Source organism: Limanda limanda, chromosome 14 (assembly GCF_963576545.1).
Source record: "Limanda limanda chromosome 14, fLimLim1.1, whole genome shotgun sequence".
Classification (NCBI taxonomy): domain Eukaryota; kingdom Metazoa; phylum Chordata; class Actinopteri; order Pleuronectiformes; family Pleuronectidae; genus Limanda; species Limanda limanda.
The window spans coordinates 11,816,703-11,835,372 of NC_083649.1; the positions used below are offsets into that span (position 1 = coordinate 11,816,703).

The 18,670-nt window shown below is 40.7% G+C and overlaps 2 protein-coding genes across 9 annotated transcripts in view; one reads left to right on the forward strand and one right to left on the reverse strand.

The window, feature by feature from the left end:
* The first annotated feature begins 2,502 nt into the window (after positions 1 to 2,502).
* skp1 (S-phase kinase-associated protein 1) lies at positions 2,503 to 7,768 on the forward strand. Its single transcript, XM_061085512.1, has 6 exons — positions 2,503 to 2,616; positions 3,232 to 3,331; positions 3,443 to 3,516; positions 4,317 to 4,460; positions 6,122 to 6,262; positions 7,001 to 7,768. The coding sequence occupies exons 2-6, from the start codon at positions 3,235 to 3,237 to the stop codon at positions 7,034 to 7,036; spliced, it is 492 nt and encodes a 163-aa protein (XP_060941495.1). The 5' UTR covers positions 2,503 to 2,616; positions 3,232 to 3,234; the 3' UTR covers positions 7,037 to 7,768.
* Positions 7,769 to 11,031: 3,263 nt separating this feature from the next.
* Positions 11,032 to 18,670, reverse strand: part of tcf7 (transcription factor 7) — a 59,542-nt gene continuing 51,903 nt past the window's right edge. For 3 of the 8 annotated variants that reach the window (XM_061085715.1, XM_061085710.1, XM_061085709.1), the window contains 4 exons: positions 18,339 to 18,446; positions 17,704 to 17,751; positions 15,058 to 15,106; positions 11,032 to 11,162 (listed from right to left, as the gene is read on the reverse strand). In XM_061085715.1, coding sequence (XP_060941698.1) covers positions 11,095 to 11,162; positions 15,058 to 15,106; positions 17,704 to 17,751; positions 18,339 to 18,446 — 273 coding nt within the window. In that variant the 3' untranslated portion in view covers positions 11,032 to 11,094. Of the gene's footprint in view, positions 11,187 to 15,057; positions 15,107 to 17,703; positions 17,752 to 18,338; positions 18,447 to 18,670 lie in introns of all 8 variants that reach the window. The other 5 variants (XM_061085716.1, XM_061085713.1, XM_061085711.1 and 2 more) reach the window with 3 other exon arrangements.

The window sequence follows — 18,670 nt, forward strand, 5'->3', positions numbered from 1 at the left end:
CAGACAAACGGACATTCAAATGAGCCTCAAATTATGAATGTGAACAAACAAAACAAATAGACAGGGGTTTTGTTTACACCCATTTGTTTTGTTTGTAAACAACATTACAAAATCAAAACTTTCCACGAAACTTGGAGGGGTGCTGTATAGGTCAGGAAAGAACCAGGGATGATTACGGATTTATATTTGTCTTTCTTAAACATTGTGGGATAGGCAGTTATTCGTTATTTTCCCCCGGTTTATCAGAGTATAATTCATGGATCCTGACAAAAACTCATTCAGAGGACTAATATCTATGTGCATTTGAAATGTGGTGCAGGTTGTTTGAATTTAAGGAGATAGTTTGTTATCTTTAAGTTATCTTTAACTCACCATTTCATAATAATGGCTCAGTGCAGTTACATGGTAGTAGTGTTAGGAAACATCAATGTACTAAGACTACAGATTCATAGACATAATGGGGCATTTCATTTTTTGTACACGTCTTACTTTGAAGAACTTCTTTGATCACCTTTGAAGTTTGTCATTCTAATCTCAAGACTTTGACAAGGATAAATGAAAGTATTTTTAGCTTTTGTTGAAAGGTGCGTCCATCTCCTGGCTTATAATTTCAATGGCTGTTGTTTACAATGGACCATGAAATGGATGGCCCCTATAATATGTGCTCCTTTTTCTTTGCATGGGAGAGACAATGGTTGTCAAGAGGATACTGAACTCAAACTTGTGTATAGTTGCCATGGACAGAAAACATGTATATGAATCTGTGGTTTGTATACATCGTGATAATTTCTACCCCAATGGCAGTCTGTCAGAGCCCTCTTTGTGATTGCTGTTTATTTAATGCGATTTGAATACAATAGAAAAGAAGAAGTTTTAACTCTTTCTTCCAGGGGCTTAAACTGGGGCTGGTTTTGGCCAGTAGAGGGCAGACTCCCCAGATCCAAACGTATCGCCTTTACTTGTATCTGAGTATTTAACATTGTGTTGTAGGTACTTTTACTTAGGTAGATTCTTGGATGGGATATTCTTACTTGTAATTGAGTATTTAGCTCAGTTGTATTACCATTCAAGCATTTTACTTTAGTTGAGTGTATGCTATTTGCATTTGTTTTGCTTATACACTATCTTGTTCTACAGCCAACTGCTGTCGTGTTTTTTAAATGTGCTCAGTAAATAAACTTGACCAGACTTCTATAAGATGTGCCTGTGCTACACTTCAAACTCCTTACAGCGACCGAGAACAAATAACATAACAATATATAGTGTTTTTATATTACGAATACTAAGTAAGTTGTACTTTCCGATCCACAGAACAGTCTCGGGGCAAATCATTTCAAGACTGCCAATGTGATGAAACCAGTTTCTGCTGATGCCAACGGGAATGGTGTGTCTTTCTGACCCCATTTTTCAAGTTGTGCTTGGTAACCTTGGTGGAGATGCACTTGAAATTACTGGTTAGCCAGGAAAGTATAAATAACAGTTTGCTTCAATATCAGTGCGTTTAACTTTATTTTAACAGGATAAGCCAGCCTGTATCAATATTGCTGTCCATGGAGTTTTTGTTAGGAAACTGAATTCATATAAATACTGAAGACATGAGAATAAAACCTGGTTAAAAAGTAGTAGGTCAGTTACTGTTTGTTGTGAACAGCTTTGCTTGTCATTTGTCATGTATATGTACTGATGCTTTTACACCATAGAAGTTCATAACGCATAAAATATATTAAGAAGTTGAAGGAGTAACAATATGTATTTTTTAAATGTTCCTATGGATGTTAGTGTATTATACTAGGAGTCCTTGGAGAATGCCTATGATATCCCATCACAAGTCATCTCAAAGTCACCTTATGATAGTAAATAAAAACTGTCAATGGTGTATATGCAATTGGAAATTCAAATTGTGTGAGTCTCTCTGTGCTGTTTTGTAACACAAAAACACTGAATACATTTATTCAGCCTAGAGTGAATAACTATATTCGGAGTGTGTCTGGTCCTACCGTTACTAAAAACTGTGTTCGTTTGGGGTATTTCCATCTACTCTGAGTTGTAGTCAATAAATTGCTACATGAGCGGTGGCATCTCTGTGCATTATTGCTATCATAAAGTTACTCACCATTTTATGTCGAATTTTAGACAAGGATAAAAATTGCCAGACACACACTGTAATTGATATTAGGGATAAAGTTCTTACCTTTCCGTAGACACCAAGATCAGGCATATGAAGCTGACAGATGTGGAGCTTTTCTTGCCAGCATATATCTGATTGAATAAATCACAAACAAGTTTAGTTACTTATGTGTGTCATCAAAGGCAGCTTCTCAACTGTGTAGCATCAAAGCCAGCGGAAATTGGTGCCTTTGATGTCACTGGCATCTCTTTAATGCCATTGTGGCAACAAAGGCAGCTGCCACTGCCAGTGTGGCAGCGCCGTTAACAGCCAGCGGGGCAGCAACTTCTATTGACACCGGAAGTGCCTCAACGAGCTGCCGCTGCCACAGTTTGAGCCTTCCTGCCTGCAGACTGATCCAGAGACTTCCAGCCGCTGCTCGTTCCCTCCGGACTGTCAGGCCCCGTTGTGCACTTCCACCTCCGGATACGAATTTAAAAACACTCACGGTAAATGGCCTCGAACCGTAACACGTCCCGTTCCCTTGTGTTCACCGACATTCTGTTTTGTTCACATTTTATTTGACGATTTGTCGCCGCAAGGCCTCACGGACGCTGCGCTAGCAAGGCGCTAGCGTAAGATGCTACCATTGTGCGTGGTAATGCTAGCAGCCCGGTTAGCTCGGCGTTTAAACAACATTAGCGGATTGTTTTTGGTTTTAAAAACACACCAGGCGGACGTTTCAGCTCGTATTGCGTGCATTAGCGATAACAGCAAAAAGTTAGTCCCGCATGATTTAAAAATACAGCTAGCTACACGATTAGCATTAGCCTGTAAATAAGTCTCTAGCTAGCTTGTAGGAAACATTAGCGTGTTTTACATTGAGTTTGCTAATAACAACAACCGCATAGCTTACCTTAAAATACATCAACAGTTAACCAGTGTGTTTCTACTACTGCAGCAACCTCATTCCTAATGAACCGATTATCAACAATCGGTAGAAGCTACCCACAGCGCTATCAATAACCACACGTTGAATTGGAGTCATCTGTTATTGTGTGTTTTATTTTGACGGATAAATCTCCCTGATTCCATGTGTTTATTATTGTTGTTGTGCTCTGCAGATAATGCCCACAATCAAACTACAGAGCTCCGATGGGGAAATCTTCGAGGTGGATGTTGAGATCGCCAAGCAGTCTGTCACCATCAAGACCATGTTAGAAGGTACAACTTCCAAATCCCCTCAAACCTAAACGTCTGTGGTGTGTTTTACATTCTTTTCATTTGGTGGATGTAGTGCAGACTGATGTGGGTCCTTTTTTGATTCTCTGATAGATTTGGGGATGGATGATGAAGGAGATGATGACCCAGTTCCTCTCCCCAATGTGAACGCTGCCATCCTGAAGAAGGTACACACACACACACACACACACACGAACAAGAGTTGAATGAAAGATTTATTTTCAAAAGACAAGTTTGGTTTTGTTGAATTATTTTGTATGAGGTTTAAACAAGTTTTAGTTGTTGCTGATAATTACAAAAGATACCTCATCTATGATCACCATAATTAATTACCCAGTAGTTGTTCTTCAGGCCTAGAGTTGAGGCTTAAATCTGATTTGTGTCTTAAATGGAGAAGATTCTTCTTAAAGTATGAGTTATCAATAAACACACACTGTATAAACACCTAATACACTGAAATTAGTTTATATGTACTTTATCCTCTGTTTCCCATCTGTTAGTCTTTTGTTGTTGTTGTTGAAGCTGCTTTTATGGACATTATTTTATTATAAATATGATAAAATATCAAGAACACAATACTGAACGTTTGATCCTTCTTAAAGGAAGGATGCGTTGTAAGGCTGTTGTATAGAACTCTTTTTTGTTTTAGTTTGATGGACCTAATAAATTGGCAACTGAGAGTATACGTGGTTTGTTTTATGTCCCCCCCCCCCCCCCTTGCTAAGTTGTAACTGTTAGTAAAACAATTAACATGATCTGTGAGAGCAGAACATTGTGCAGACCAGTTTATTTGTATCTTACACATGTGGAATTATTGTAATAACAGGGTTCTATAGACCTAAAGAATAAAGCAATCTAGTGCAACCAGGAGCAGTTTAGTGTCTATTTGGATGTTTTAAATGCCAAGTGGCCGAACTCCATGCTTATTTTGTTGCTTAAATTCAAGTTGTGTGTGTTGTACCTCCAGGTGATCCAGTGGTGCACCCATCACAAAGATGACCCTCCTCCACCCGAGGACGACGAGAACAAGGAGAAGAGGACGGATGACATTCCTGTGTGGGACCAGGAGTTCCTCAAAGTCGACCAAGGAACCTTGTTTGAACTCATCCTGGTAAAAACAGTTCACATTTACTTTACATTGATCTGAAATCACCCATAACCTCAACCATTACACAACAAATCCCAAACCTGAGTTCTGTGTGGAACATAAAGACAAATCAGAACAACTCTACAATGAATGCAGTAACATTGGTAGTTTGTTTTCAGTTTATCATTATGGAAGAACTGGTAGACTGTGTCCATCCACTTCAATTTGAGTTTGGAGCCCGAACTTTTCAAAAATGTTTCCCCAGAGTGGTTTTAACCGAATGAGTGTAGGTTGCTTAGCAATAATCCAAGACTTACGTGATTTGAGTGCAGATCCCATGTTATCCCCTCAATTTATTCTGTGAAGAAGCAGCAGGAGTCAGGAATTCATGAAACCACTTTTTTTTTTTTTGATATGTGAACACATTTACTACATTAATCTCTTCTGTTTCCAAGACTCTTGTTGTCTTCTACTTTAAAATTTGAACGTGTGTGTGTTAAGTAGTTTTCATTTACTACCATGGCAGAGAACTGAGCTTGCATTTTATTAACAATTTTAAAATGACCTTAGCTTGAAGATGACTTGTTTGGCCGTGGTAGAGGCAAGGATTTGAAAATATAGTTTTAAGTGGAAAAACAACAGGGACTAATCTTGGAATTGGAAGATCCACAGAAACCATTAGAGAACCAGACACAACATGTGAAAGGTAACCTAAGTGGAGATTGGGAAATAGGTGGTAGAGCCATGGTTTTCCAGGAAGTGAAACACAAGTCAGAGTGCCTGTCACTTGAGTTGACATAGTCCACCCACACCCCCCCAGGCTGTTTGAATATGTTTACATGTGTTTACATGCACAAAGAGGCAAGAATGGTACATTAGTTCACCGGCTAATCTTGTGTCATATGAAAATGAAAGTAAGGCTTTGATTAGTGCTGGGGAACTAACCCAGAAAATGATAGAAACAACATTTATAAACTTTAACTGAACCTTATTTTGCTAATTTCGGTTATTTCGGTTAATACTTTCACCAATGTGTGCATTCACAACCTGTCTGGTTTCTGCTATGTTCTGTATCACCCTGCTTCAAGTTCTAACCCCCCCACTGACCTGCGCTCACATTACACGTTACCAATAAACACTAGAACCAATCAGAAGTTATTAGGACATGTAGGCTACAGGACTTTTAAGTTTATTTTTGTGTTTGTTTGATTTACTTTTAAGTTTAGGAGGAATGTTTGGGAAACGCATTGAAAAAAATTCCCACATTTTTTGCAAGTACACAGTTTACACACGAGACATCACGTGACACGCAGACAGAAGAGATATTCTTCCCACAGATTATGACTCAGCGCAGTGTTTTACCCTCATTGTTGCAGAAGAAGCGATGCCTTGTTTATCCATGAACACATGAATAGGAATTCAGCAGGTTTTTATAAAGACCAGTTCTGCGTGTGAGTGATTAGAAGGTAGCAGAGTTCCTTGTTGACTGACACTGAGTGTTGTGGTAATTGACGGCCTGGTGTTTGTTATAGTATAAACATTCATTAATTGCAATCGAGGTGAAAGTTTGAAATATTGATTTGAAGTCATACACAGATCATCTATTTATTATAACATTAGTAGCTGTTACAGGATGTTTTTCTGTGAAGTTAATCCCTGCTGTCGCCTTTGTCTTTTCTGTTTAGGCCGCCAACTATTTGGACATTAAAGGTCTGTTAGACGTCACCTGCAAGACGGTGGCCAACATGATTAAAGGCAAAACCCCAGAGGAGATCAGGAAGACTTTCAACATCAAAAACGACTTCACAGAGGAGGAGGAGGCTCAGGTACTTATTCCATTCATCCCCTGTCCATCAGAATCAGAAACAGATGAGTGTTATCTGGCCAAAAGCTTTACAGCACCTCCATGTTTCAAAATGTGCATACTGTTAAGTCTCAGTGCACAAAATTATGACAAGAGATTTATGGATTCTTGATTCAAAATGTAATCATTCAGCAGTCAAACTCATCTGAGTTTCTTTCTACCATGGAGTCTGTAAAACTTGTCCCAACACTGTTGCACACGTTCCCACAAACATGTTGCACCTTTAGTTTGTTTTGCTTTTCACCTTCTGTGAAAATTCATCATCAAGTTAAAGTACATTTTTTGGTTATTGTCTTTCTGTCAGATAAACTTCCGATGTGTCTTCTTTTGTTACCTACCTTTCCCCCACCATTCTGAAATCATTCTACAGCACCTCCTGCAGTGCAGTGTTGTACTCTGATTGTATTACAGGGTGTAGTGACACAGTTTGTCCAAACACTGCCTTCGTACAGAGAGAGTTTCACTTTAGTTTTAAAGGCTTTATTCACTTAGTAGGAAGTAAGACGACCAGTTTCTGAATTCCTGAACAAAGTAAGAGTTCAGTCTTGTGACTTGTGGTGACTAAACCTTTGATCTGAAACTCTATTTCAGTATTGATTATGAGAACTGAATCACGATGGAATGACTACGTGTTTGACTAAGAGCTTTCACTGTCTCAGTTTTCTAAACTCCTCCTCTGTGTCCCTCCTCTCGTCCTCAGGTACGCAAAGAGAACCAGTGGTGTGAAGAGAAGTAAAGTGGGAAGATCCTGCCAACACTACCACACTGAAAAGGATTGTCTCTGCTAACTGGTTGCACTGGCGTTGTTCATACTTGTTAATATTTACATTTAGTATATTTAAAGCCACATGACCCCCCCATTTGCCGCCCCCGTCCCTCCATTACTGTATACCAATAGCATGACCATTTTAACCTGCTTGTGTGGTGTTATTAATTTAAGTAAAGAAGCTCTTTCTGTTTCCCACACTCTCCTGTTGTGTATCCTCATCCAGTGAACGGCCCTGGGTTCATGGCTTTGTTCCCCTAAACATTAGACAGCAGCAGTCCTTTCATATTCCCCCTCCATCAATAATTGCTATGATCGTCTTTTTTACTGGACATGTTTGTTTTCTTTTAGGTTAATTGATTGAATAAAATGGCTTTTTTTGACAATGGAAAGTGAAGGGTGAATATTATTTTTGCCCCGTTAAAGGCATTTGTTCTGTGAAACCCTGTTAAAGAGATGATTGGGCTGTTTTCAATTGAAATGTAAGGTTTGAGGTAGAACGGTGTTTTTTTTTTTTTTCTTCTTTCTCCTTTTTGCATAATGTCCGTTGGACTTGAAGTACTTGTGTGTTGTCACACAGTGTTGGGGTTAATCAGTCCTAATTCATGTTGTATTGAATAGGAAACTGCTCAGAAATGCTCTGATGCTGGCTTTCGGGGTGGTCACAGATATACTGAAGGAGTAAATAAATCATAAAAAGGCTGGCGTCTGTCATCTTTGTGTTGAAGGTACCAGGAGCTGAGGAGCTTTACGTCTCTTCTTACTTTAATAACGACAGACGGGGACAAGATATTCAAAACACTTTTAATACATCAAACAAAAGAACAAGTAATACATCAGAGGCGTTCGAGGCATAAAAAATACAAAAGACATGTTTGAGGGGTTCCTGCTGGGTCCTCCAGGCTAATTCTAAGCACGAAGCTCTCCCTCTGCTGGAGGAAAACTAGTTGCTGTACAGAAGTTCAGCCTGCAGTTTGTCCACTGAGAGCTGAGCTGAGTAAGAAGCTGCAAATGAAAGCCTTTTTAGTCGAAACGTCTTGTTACGTTAAAGTTTGGAACATGCACAGATGGAGAACATGGAGATGCCTGAACGCTGCTGCAGTAACGCGGCCCAAAAGTAAAAATCTGCACAAGAGGACGAACACAAATGTATTGCTTTAGGAAATGTCGGCAACTAAACATTTTTTTTTTCAGTTTGACTTTTTTTCTTTTTCTTACATAAAAACATATAAAAGTTTAATTATAATAGGGAATTCCAACATTTAAAAAACTTTACAACACAATGCAATATAATAGTACCCATTTGGTCTCAGGTCAGTTTATGGAGCTGCAAAAGGTTCAAAGGACAACAAGAAAACTTGTATTTCTTTGAGGGTTTCCCCTCCAGCATCAAAATATATGACCTTTAAAAAGATTTATACAAAAATACCCACAAATGAGGAGAAAAACAACAGAAATGTATGTTGACAAAAGCAAAAGCCTGAAAGTGCCTAAAAGAAGTAATGTGAAGAGGGATTTCTCATGAGTCGGATCCTGTTTTCTGACCTGATGCTAGTTTGCTTTGTGTCAAAACTGCAGCTGCAATTAAAGTGGATCTGTCCCTGTTCCTCTCTGAGGTTCTGCTGCTGAGGCCGACGTCTGGCTGCTCTCTCTTCCCCTCTCGTGGAGGTTTGTCCTCTGACTGTGGTGGATGCTGGGTAATGAAAGTAACGTGGAGGAAAGCATGTATGTAACAACACTGAGGAGTCTCCTGCAACAAATTTGGTGTTTCTAGGTCTGTGGTTCATTTGATTAAGAGCTCATTTGCAAAACATTTTGTAAGATTGTCATGGAGGACACTCAGGGCTCGGATTCATGTGCTAAACAAAAATCAGATTTTTGGAAGATGATTTTTCAGAGGCAGAGCTGTGCTCCTGGTAAAAATAATCACGTCACCAGCAGATGGCGCCAGCAGACCTTTAGTTTGAGGCTCCAGATGAATTCAGCCTTCAGCACAGGTCTGCCTCTGTACATCTGGATCAGTGTGGTCTCTGTACTACAATGAGTGTCTGTAGTTTGTATTTGTTATCACAAATTAAACCTGCTATGGAGCAGGTTAGCTCAGTTAACCGTTAGTTACCATGGTGAAGTGAACTCTTGAGTTACGCCTGACGTTTCCTTGATCACCGCAAATCCTTTAGGCGGAATCTGGAATCTCCCTGCTGAACCTTTCCTTCCACTTACATTAGAGACATTTTAGCCTCATGGATAAATACTCTCTGAAGGTTTCAGGTGTTCAACTTCAAAATGAATCATTTCCAAATTCATTACCAAGAACTTGTCGTCATGAAACTACAAAATAAAACTGGGCTAACTTAAATGAAGATCACAACATTTATAGTATGAGCTCTGACTGACGGCTGCTGAAGGATGCTGGGAGTATAGATGCTGAGGGGGCTGCAGCACTACCTACTGGCAAGAGCCTGTAACTGCAACTCAATGTTGACTAAATTCATTTAAAAAAGGTATCATAGAATTATTTTATTTTATTTTATCTAATATCGTTAATCAGATTATTCTTATATCTTAAAACATTTACTTGTATTTTCTGTATTCGCCTTTCATGTCCTTTCATGTGGAGCGTGATATAAAGAGAGCTGATGAACTGAAAGGTTGTACAGGGTTAGACCAAAGAAATCTGATTCATCAATTGCACTAAAGCCAAGTTTGTGGCCTGATGCAGAGTAAAATGTTCTACAACTGGTGTAAAATTCACGAGTTTAGTTGCAGCAGTGTATTTAGTATGATGTTATTATAAAGTCATTCTCTCAGCATCCCCAACTCGGACTGACCTCCAGCATCTCTGCAGCTGGTAACAGTTAGAGGCACCACAATAAAAGAGACCACATTAAAAGTTAGTTACAGCTTAAAGATTGTGGCTGATTGGTGTATTTTTCTCTTAGCACATGTTAGCCTGAATTGGCCTCTTCTAATTATAAATAACAAACACTGTGATTAATAACATGTCCAGGCTGGTAACAGTTTACCTCCTGAGGTAACTTTTCCTTGGTTTCGGCTCAACCAGGGGCTCCCGAGATAATATCTGGGTGTTGTCAGATGGTTGTGCAGAAAAATAATAATAAAATTTGTTCAAGATAAAATGACAAATTTTATACTGTGGATTGTTTTTACATTAAATTGTACCAGTGTTAGGACGTTAATTAGAATGAGAGTGTTTGAGAGAGTTAAAGTCAGACAGGACATCCAGAGTCAGGCCAAAGGAACAAAGAGAACTACTGGTTAAGAACTACTGGTCACCATGCTTTCCATTTCGCAGAGACTTGATGAACCACATATCTGGTCACACGATGTGTTTTACTACGTGCTGTTTCCAGTCTTTTAGGCTGACAAGAATTTCCTGAATGTTTGAATAAAGAACTGAACATGGGACGGACTAAGCCTTGTTGACCTGTTAACGATGGACTTGGCCTGGAAACGCAGACTTTGGGGGAAACCAGCATTTGAACTGAGACAGGTCGGATCTGTAAATGTGGGACAATGCTGCATGACAGATGATGGTGGACCCATCATCCTGTCTACCACAGTCGCTGCTTCTTTACTGATCTGACAAAAAGTATGGATGAATATGAGGATGAAGGCAGGTGAAGGTGATCTCCGTAGCTGGGGCAGAAGCTGAGGTGAGCATGGGTCAGGGATGTGAGCGGGCTGGAGTGATCACTGAGTCTCTGTTAGCACTTTGAGAGAAAGTCCTGCGGCCTTGGTGGCGGACAGCGCCGTCGTGGAGCCGTGCATCTGCTTGCCGGACAGTCCCAGGTGTGTGTGTTTGGCCGCCGGCTGCCGGGGGCCGCCGTGCTTGCCGGCCGCCTGCTCCGGGGGCAAGAGTGAGTGCGTGTGCGGAGACAAGGGGAGGCGCGTTGAGGGGGAAGCGGCGGGCGTTGGGGAGCAGCCCGGGGAGGCGTGGCACTGACGCTGGTGCTGGTAGAGCGGATGTCGGGAGGGGGAGGAGGAGGGGGGAGAGTCTATGGCACTTAAATCTGAAGAAGTTGGGCTGGGGCAGCCTCCTCCTTGAAGGTAGCGAATGCACTTCTTTTTCCTCCTAGGAACAGTCAGAGAGAGTTATCTGTGAATAAAGTGTGGATGGTAAACGTCAGCAGGCGTCAGTGGAGATGCTTCACTCACCATGAGGTCAATGAACAGGGAGACAAACTGTATGATCACAACGAACAACACACACGTATTAGTGTTGGTGCACATACAGAGAAGTATTATTATCAAGTTCGAGGACATTTTTTTGAAAATGGAGGAAATATTTTTCCATTTTGCACTTCAAGAATAAAGTCCAAATTTCTAGAATAGATTTGAATTTCTTGATTGAAGTCGAACTTTTAAGAACACATCAAATCTCTACAAATTTGTTTTCACTTTCACGTCACTCTTGTCGTTACGACTTTATTTTCTAACTAGACAAAAAATTGACTTGAATTGTAGTTGGACTTTATACTTGCTGTTTCAGCTTTATTCTCAAAATGCAAACAGGAAAAACAAATCTTCCTCTTATAATTTTTTTCGTATGCCTTACCCTCATACTCTTCTGTAATATATAGAAGTCTATGAACTCTATGAATTTTCCAAAATACCATATATTAATTTGTGAAAACGTAATACATTTTAAACATAGCTAAACAAGAACCCAGTCTTCTGGCATGCTAAATCAGGACACTTATTAATTCCTTTCTGTTGTATATATAGATATGACACTATTTTTTAAATTTTTGTTGTTGATTAATACAAATATTTCTGTATATTGATACATATTTTGTTAATTGAGAGGAACTCAACTGTTTAATTACTACAGCAAATACATTGTTCAAGTGTTTCATCTTAACTCGGTGCTATTGATATTAAATAATCAACTGCTTAAAATCACTGATCGACACAGTGACCTTAAACAATGTAAGCGCCACAAAATAATATCTTTCACATGTTCCCTCTCGTCCATATTGCATCTGTGTGATATGCAAACAGCAGTGACGTGCTGTGCTCGCTGAGGTGTGACACTCAGCATCATCAAAGCAGCGAACAGGATCCCATGATCATTACCAGAATATGATATGAGTCACCAGGTTAAACCGCGAGCAGAGGCTCTGCATGGGCCGTATTTAGAGAGACACACGGAGGGAGAGACGGAGCAAGGGTGCAGCAGAAAGTGATTTCTAAATGTTAGAGTTCACCATCAAACGGCGCCTGTTACCACATCGCATGAATGGAGAAAGTTGAAAGCAGATGGGCATGAGAACGATGTCAAAATGCAAAGCTGCAGGGAGCGCGTGTGTGTGTGTGTGTGTGTGTGCGCTGAGCTGTGGTGATAAGGATTTGCTCTAACCACATTCACCCCCCTTTGTTCTCTCAAAACGAAACGCACACATATGAATGCACACTCACACACACACACACATTTCCATGACGTGATGGTGGGGAAGACGATGGGGTTGCTACAGTGCTGTTGTGGTAAAAAAGGCTTTTTTTGTCTACACAACCACACAAATTCCTGAATCCTGCAGAGAAGCTGTCGCCTGGTGTCTACTGTAAATCATGTATGGCACATGATGAGAACAAATAAATAGAGGAAAAATAGATCCATCAATCTATCCATCCATCCATCCATCTATCCACCCATCCATCAATCTATCATCCATACACCTATCCATCCATCCACCTATCTATCCATCCATCCATCCATCCATCCATCCATCCATCCATCAATCAATCCATCCATCCATCTATCCATCCACCCATCCATCAATCTATCCATCAATCTATCATCCATCCACCTATCCACCTATCCATCCATCCACCTATCCATCCACCTATCTATCCATCCATCCATCCATCCATCCATCCTGCTGTGACTAAAACTGAGCAGTCTGACGCGGTACCAAACTTTTAACTTCATATGATTTGTATTGTAGTGGGACCCTGTTTCTGCTTTAATACAGAGAGAGGGAACAGAGCTAGTGGCAATTTTGAGAAAAGGTCAGGACATAATCAAATAATAATATTCCTGCTGTAAAGGTTTTAGTTGACAATTACAAACATGGTTCTTGGCATCATCTAATTTATTCAATTAAGCATTATTAGCTAACGATTTAGAGCTTTAGCTGCTCAACTTAGGGCTGAAATATTTTGAAAGTTTTCTCACACGTTGCATATTGCACACTACAGGATGCAACTGAACAAGTTTTCTGCTCCATGATCGTTATGACTTCATGTCAAGTGGTTCTAAACTTGGCCTGGTTTTCTGCAGCGTTGATTTCAGCTGACATGTACTTTTCTGTTTCTTGAGAGCCAATCAATTTACATCTGTTTGTGAATTCATCACTGTTTCCAGAGCATTTGTGAAATGTTTGAATAACTTAGTCGGCATCGGACCGGAATGATGCACTGATGAAGATGAAAAGAAAGATAGATGGAGAGATGAGGAGTTAGTTGGACGGCCACAGTGCGATGCTGTGAAATGGGGGGGTGGGCGAGGATGTTTGTGGTACACACCTGCAGGGACCGCACCAGTCCGTTTGTTGGTTGAGGCCGAAGCGAGCCCGGCATTTCTTAGGGGAGCCCGGGTCTGAGCACAACACACAGCATGCACAAAACAAGAAGAGTGGACAGGAGCAGAGGAAGAAGAGGGTTAGAGCAGAAGGAGGAAAAGAAAGAGACAGGAGAGCTCGTCAGGACAGAGGAGGGCACAGAGCGTCAGTGTGTTCAGAGACAGCCTTCAGGTTCAACTGTTAGTAACTGTTACAGCAAAACATCAACAACCACCAGAATAACAACCCGACACAGACGTCATCACTGAGACGGGCAGAGAGAAACAGACGGACTCAGAGAGGGCAGCCATGCTGGGACGCTCTGTTAGTTCAGGATCTCACAAAATATTCAGTCATCAACCACTTTATCTCTAGAGTTCAAACCCCCTGAAATCCAGATTCATATATGTCCCAGTCTTTAGTTGTAAATCGGCTGCTGCATATACACGTTCACATTTTTTCTTTATCGGAGCACAGTGTGAGTTAGAGCCCTCACATCACGCTTCATCATCAGGAGCCCGTTCATCAGCTGATTGGCTACCGGCTGACTAACAAAGACCAAGATCTACATTTTTCTACCAAGCTCTTCTTTGAAACCCCGGCGTCATCCCTCATGCCAATTAAGATATGGATCATTTCCCCTGCAGCCGAGGTTATGTTTTTGTTATGTTTGTTTATTTGCAGGATTACGTGAGGGATGGGACATGACTGAAGGAAGAACCAGTTAAATCTTGTTGCAGATCTGGATCAGGATCAGAGGGCAGATCCAGAAAGATTTGTTTTACTTTCTTTAAACAATGTAGAGATAGGGCGTTTTGCAACATTTTGTTTGTGTAAATGGTAAAAAATCTGGATCTAGTGAATTTAAATGTGGTTTCATAAGGGGACAGTTGGGCCTGGGTTGACGTAGGAACTTTAGTTTTTCTCTGGAACCTTCTCACTTTGGATGCTTCCTGCTGAGGCTAGACTGTTAGCAAGAACACTCATGCACAGCACACGGATGTGGAGGAACACAATAAGTGTGTCTTCATCACCTCATAATATGCGTGTGAGCATTTTTGATTGATTTAATATGGCGATAAAATAAACGGTTGAAAAAGCTGCCGTGACGTCCGACTTACATTTCAATCTTAAACCAGCGAAGGATGAACTTTTGTGCACTGGTGATTAGAAATGTCTGTAATTCAGGTTACATGGAAAGCAGAGTGGGTGGGTGGTTTGACGTTCGAGACACATCCTGCCCATAAGACTCCGAGAACATTTATCTGCAGCAGAGCGCCAACGCATGTTCAACCTGAACTGAATTCTCCATCGAGCTGCAGAGTTGACACTAGCTATTTAGTTTTCTATATGGAGTCATGGTATCTGACAGGAGAAAGATCAGATGTTTCGGTACTGGGTGTTTACCTGTGTTGGGGTCCTGCTGCTTCTCCCTTTTTCTCCTCTTCTTCTTGCCCTATTGGAAAAAAGAAAAAAAGAAGATTCTACATGAATTTCCACATTGAAATGACAGATTTTTTTTACAAATTCACCGTCAGGACAGGAATTATTAACAGATATGGCTGATGAATCCAGTTCTTCCGTTAGATAAGTTCTCAGCCAGGTCTTTGTAAATGGTGGGATTGTGCAGCTGTTCTCTCCTTTCCTATGAATTGATTTTTCTGGTTTGAACTTGTTATGTATTTGTATATAGAGGTAGGGGGTTTTATACAACTCGAAATGTGAAATCTCCCTTTCAGCGTGATGCTCAAAATGTCCTAAACTAAAATCTGCACTGCATGAAAAGCTGAGGTTTCTTATGCGGCATGTAAATGTGCAAGATAAGAGTAGAGAACAAGCAACCAAAAAGCCAGACAGATGAAGACAAACAAACTAGATGAAATACTCTGAGTTAATAATGCATTTCTCAAGACAATTCATGCAATGACCTGTGATTCGAGTCATTAGAAGTTTTAAACTGTTTCTGCAACAACCCAAAAATCATGGTTTTCAGATTGGATTGTGCTGCTGTAACTGTTGTGATAAACATCATCGCTCGCACAGCTCCAGAGACGGCGAAGCGAGGCCTCGTGTTTGGGTGAGATGAAGGATGTGGGTACATGAAATCTGCTGCCTCTGCGTCAGTGTCTGCCCTCCTCATCGTTGTGTCTATGTGGTTACAACAACTCCTCCTGCATCTGTACCTTTTTGTCTGTGGGCGTATGTGTATATGTGTGTGTGTGTGTGTGTGTGTGTGTGTGTGTGTGTGTGTGTGTGTGTGTGTGTGTGTGTGTGTGTCACTCTGTGTGTGCATATATACTATATGTGGGTTTTCGTAGAGTTGGAGGAGAGACTCTCCACAGCTGCGGGATGGTGTGTGGAACTTTGCTTCCTGTTTTGCTCTTGAGTCCAGCGATTGTTCAGTTTTTTTAAGCTCAGAGATGTCGAGTGAGGTGGTTCTAGCAAATAGAACTGAGAGTATTTTAACTACAAACTATAGAGGGTATGAATAATTCTATTTATGTGATCATCACACAGCATGTACATATGTTCCTGGCAGATATTGCTGTTCTGTGCATGAGCATTTTGAAAGAGACGGTGAAATGTGTTTGCTCTTTTTGTGTTCGCGGTGGCACAAAAGGTTCACTTTGGCTGCTGCTGAACCATTGCATCGTTGTCATTGTCATCAGAAGAAAAACATCAAACATGCATGAAAAAGTTTCCCAATGTCCCTCGAGTTAAGTACAGAATAAGCAAACACTTCCCAGTAGGTCACCAATGTTGTTTAGATATTCAACATTTGCCATTTGGAACAAAGCAAACAGACTCCACAGGGTTATTGCTGTGCTCAAAGCTCCATGCATGCAGCAGCAGATCCTCCACCAATAATCACTTTATAATAGTGATAATATACTAAACATACTTTACTAAAGATAAGGTTTATAACAGTTTATAAACCACAGTGTTTTTGAAGCGTGGCCTCAGAATTAATCCACACAGTTAGGGTTAGAGCTTTTATTTTGAAATGTATGCTCAAACGCCCAAATGCCTGTGCTGCTCTCCGAGCTATGGGATAAACATTTTTTGAAGAAAAAATATAAATATATCAAATACTGAAGAGTGGTCAGACCTGGTATTAATATTTGTCCTGAGAGATTCAATCACTAGTGGTCAGCGCTAACTTCATCTACCGGCTTTTTAAATGTATCCTGAACGTTAGCTGAGTCCTTCAATGTGGCTCAGGATGCAACTCAGAGAATGTGGTCTGAAGGCACATTGAGGATATATCTGGATGGGTTCAGACCTGCGCTGACCACTTGGGATCGAATCAGGATGGATGTTGACACCAGGTCTGAACTGAGAGCCAGCATCCATGTTTGTTCACAGCCCAAGCAGAGTGTAAGTGCAGCTTGTGTGCCATGCCTGTCTATGTAGAGCTCAGCTACAGAGAAACAAGTGCAGCAGAGAAAAGCGTAAACAGGTTTCCACCTCAGATCTTTAATGTGACTAAGAAACAGCCTGTGTTAGCACCAAAGCTTTTTCTTCACCTGATTATGACACTTTCACTTCAACACGTTCTAACGTTTTTATTACAAGATTAGAAGGTTAGAAAAAACAAATGAGTACTGAGTGACGACTGAGTGCTGTGACAAAAGATTGTGTCACATTGTTTAGCTATAGCTGAACAAATTAAAGGTGCTGCCTTTTAAAAGCCCACATTAATGAAAATGAATGAAAAACCACAGCAGCGAGGCAGGGAGGCCAGCCATGCGGCCCTGTTCTCTGTTAGTTGAGCAAAACGGGTTGATTTATACCTCTGTGTGATTCAGCGATCAACAGATAAACCCTTTAGTAATCATAACCAGCGTGCAGGTGTCCCTAACTAACCAAATCACACTTCATTGTAGCAGCTGATTTGTTGTGTGTCAAGCTAATGTGGGAGTGTGAGTCACTGTGACTTTTGGAAGGTGCATGCAGTCCTTGCACAGGAGTACCCACAACCCCTTATCATGCAGCCCTTCATTTCTTTTATCCACCACAGAGGCATAAATCCACCATAAGATGTGTCCCTACCCAATCAGCTTTACTCTTTTCCCCTGCGACCCCGCTAAGGCCCGCCTCCTGCAAGAGTTCAACAGCAAACTGACAAATGAGAGGCACACAGCAGCCCAGACACAGCACATCCCCCAAAAACATCACACTACAATGCATGCACCACACAGATTGATTTGTATTCTCTGAGAGTTGCTTAGTAAATCCATGTGACAAAAGTGCGTTGTTATGTTTAATGAAATGATGAAAGTTGCTGAGGCAGTATGCGATAGGTGAAGGTATTATTTTACCTCTAAGGTAAGAACAACAAACCAGAGAAAAAAGAAATTAAGTATTTCTTGGTGTTTGTTTAATTAAATGTTTTTAAAGGTTTAATTCAGGTTTCTGCTTCAGTGAATTACTCAGCGTTGTAACTGTAGGAACCAAATTACTCTAGACATGGATCCCATGACAACTTAAGTATAAAATTCATGATTTTTCCACATTTTTCACAACAAAGTCTGAGTGCCCCCTAAACTAAAACTTTTACATCTTCCTGTTTTTTCTTCTTTTTTTAAGTGAAAACCGTGACACTGACGTAGTTTTAGCAGTAAATGGAAAGATTAAATATGGAGGAAGAGGAGAAAAGTTGAGGAGGAAGAAGAGGGAGTCCTTACGTAGTTGTCTCTGGCGGACCAGGTCGGGTAGAGCTGCATGTGGAGTTGTCTCTCCTTCCTCGCCAACTCATAGTACTTTGCTTGCTCCTCTCGGGTCAGTGCGTGCCACTGTGCCACACACACACACACAAACACACACACGCACAGACACACACACTTAGTACTAACGTCTAACAATCTTTATATTCACAGTCGACTAAACTGCACAGTCTCTGTTTGGTTTGATGGATTAACCTTAATAAATTATTAAAAAGTGATCACACTAAAATTACATAATTAGGGTAGAAATAATTAGGGTTAGGGTTAGATATATCAGATAAATTACTAATAGT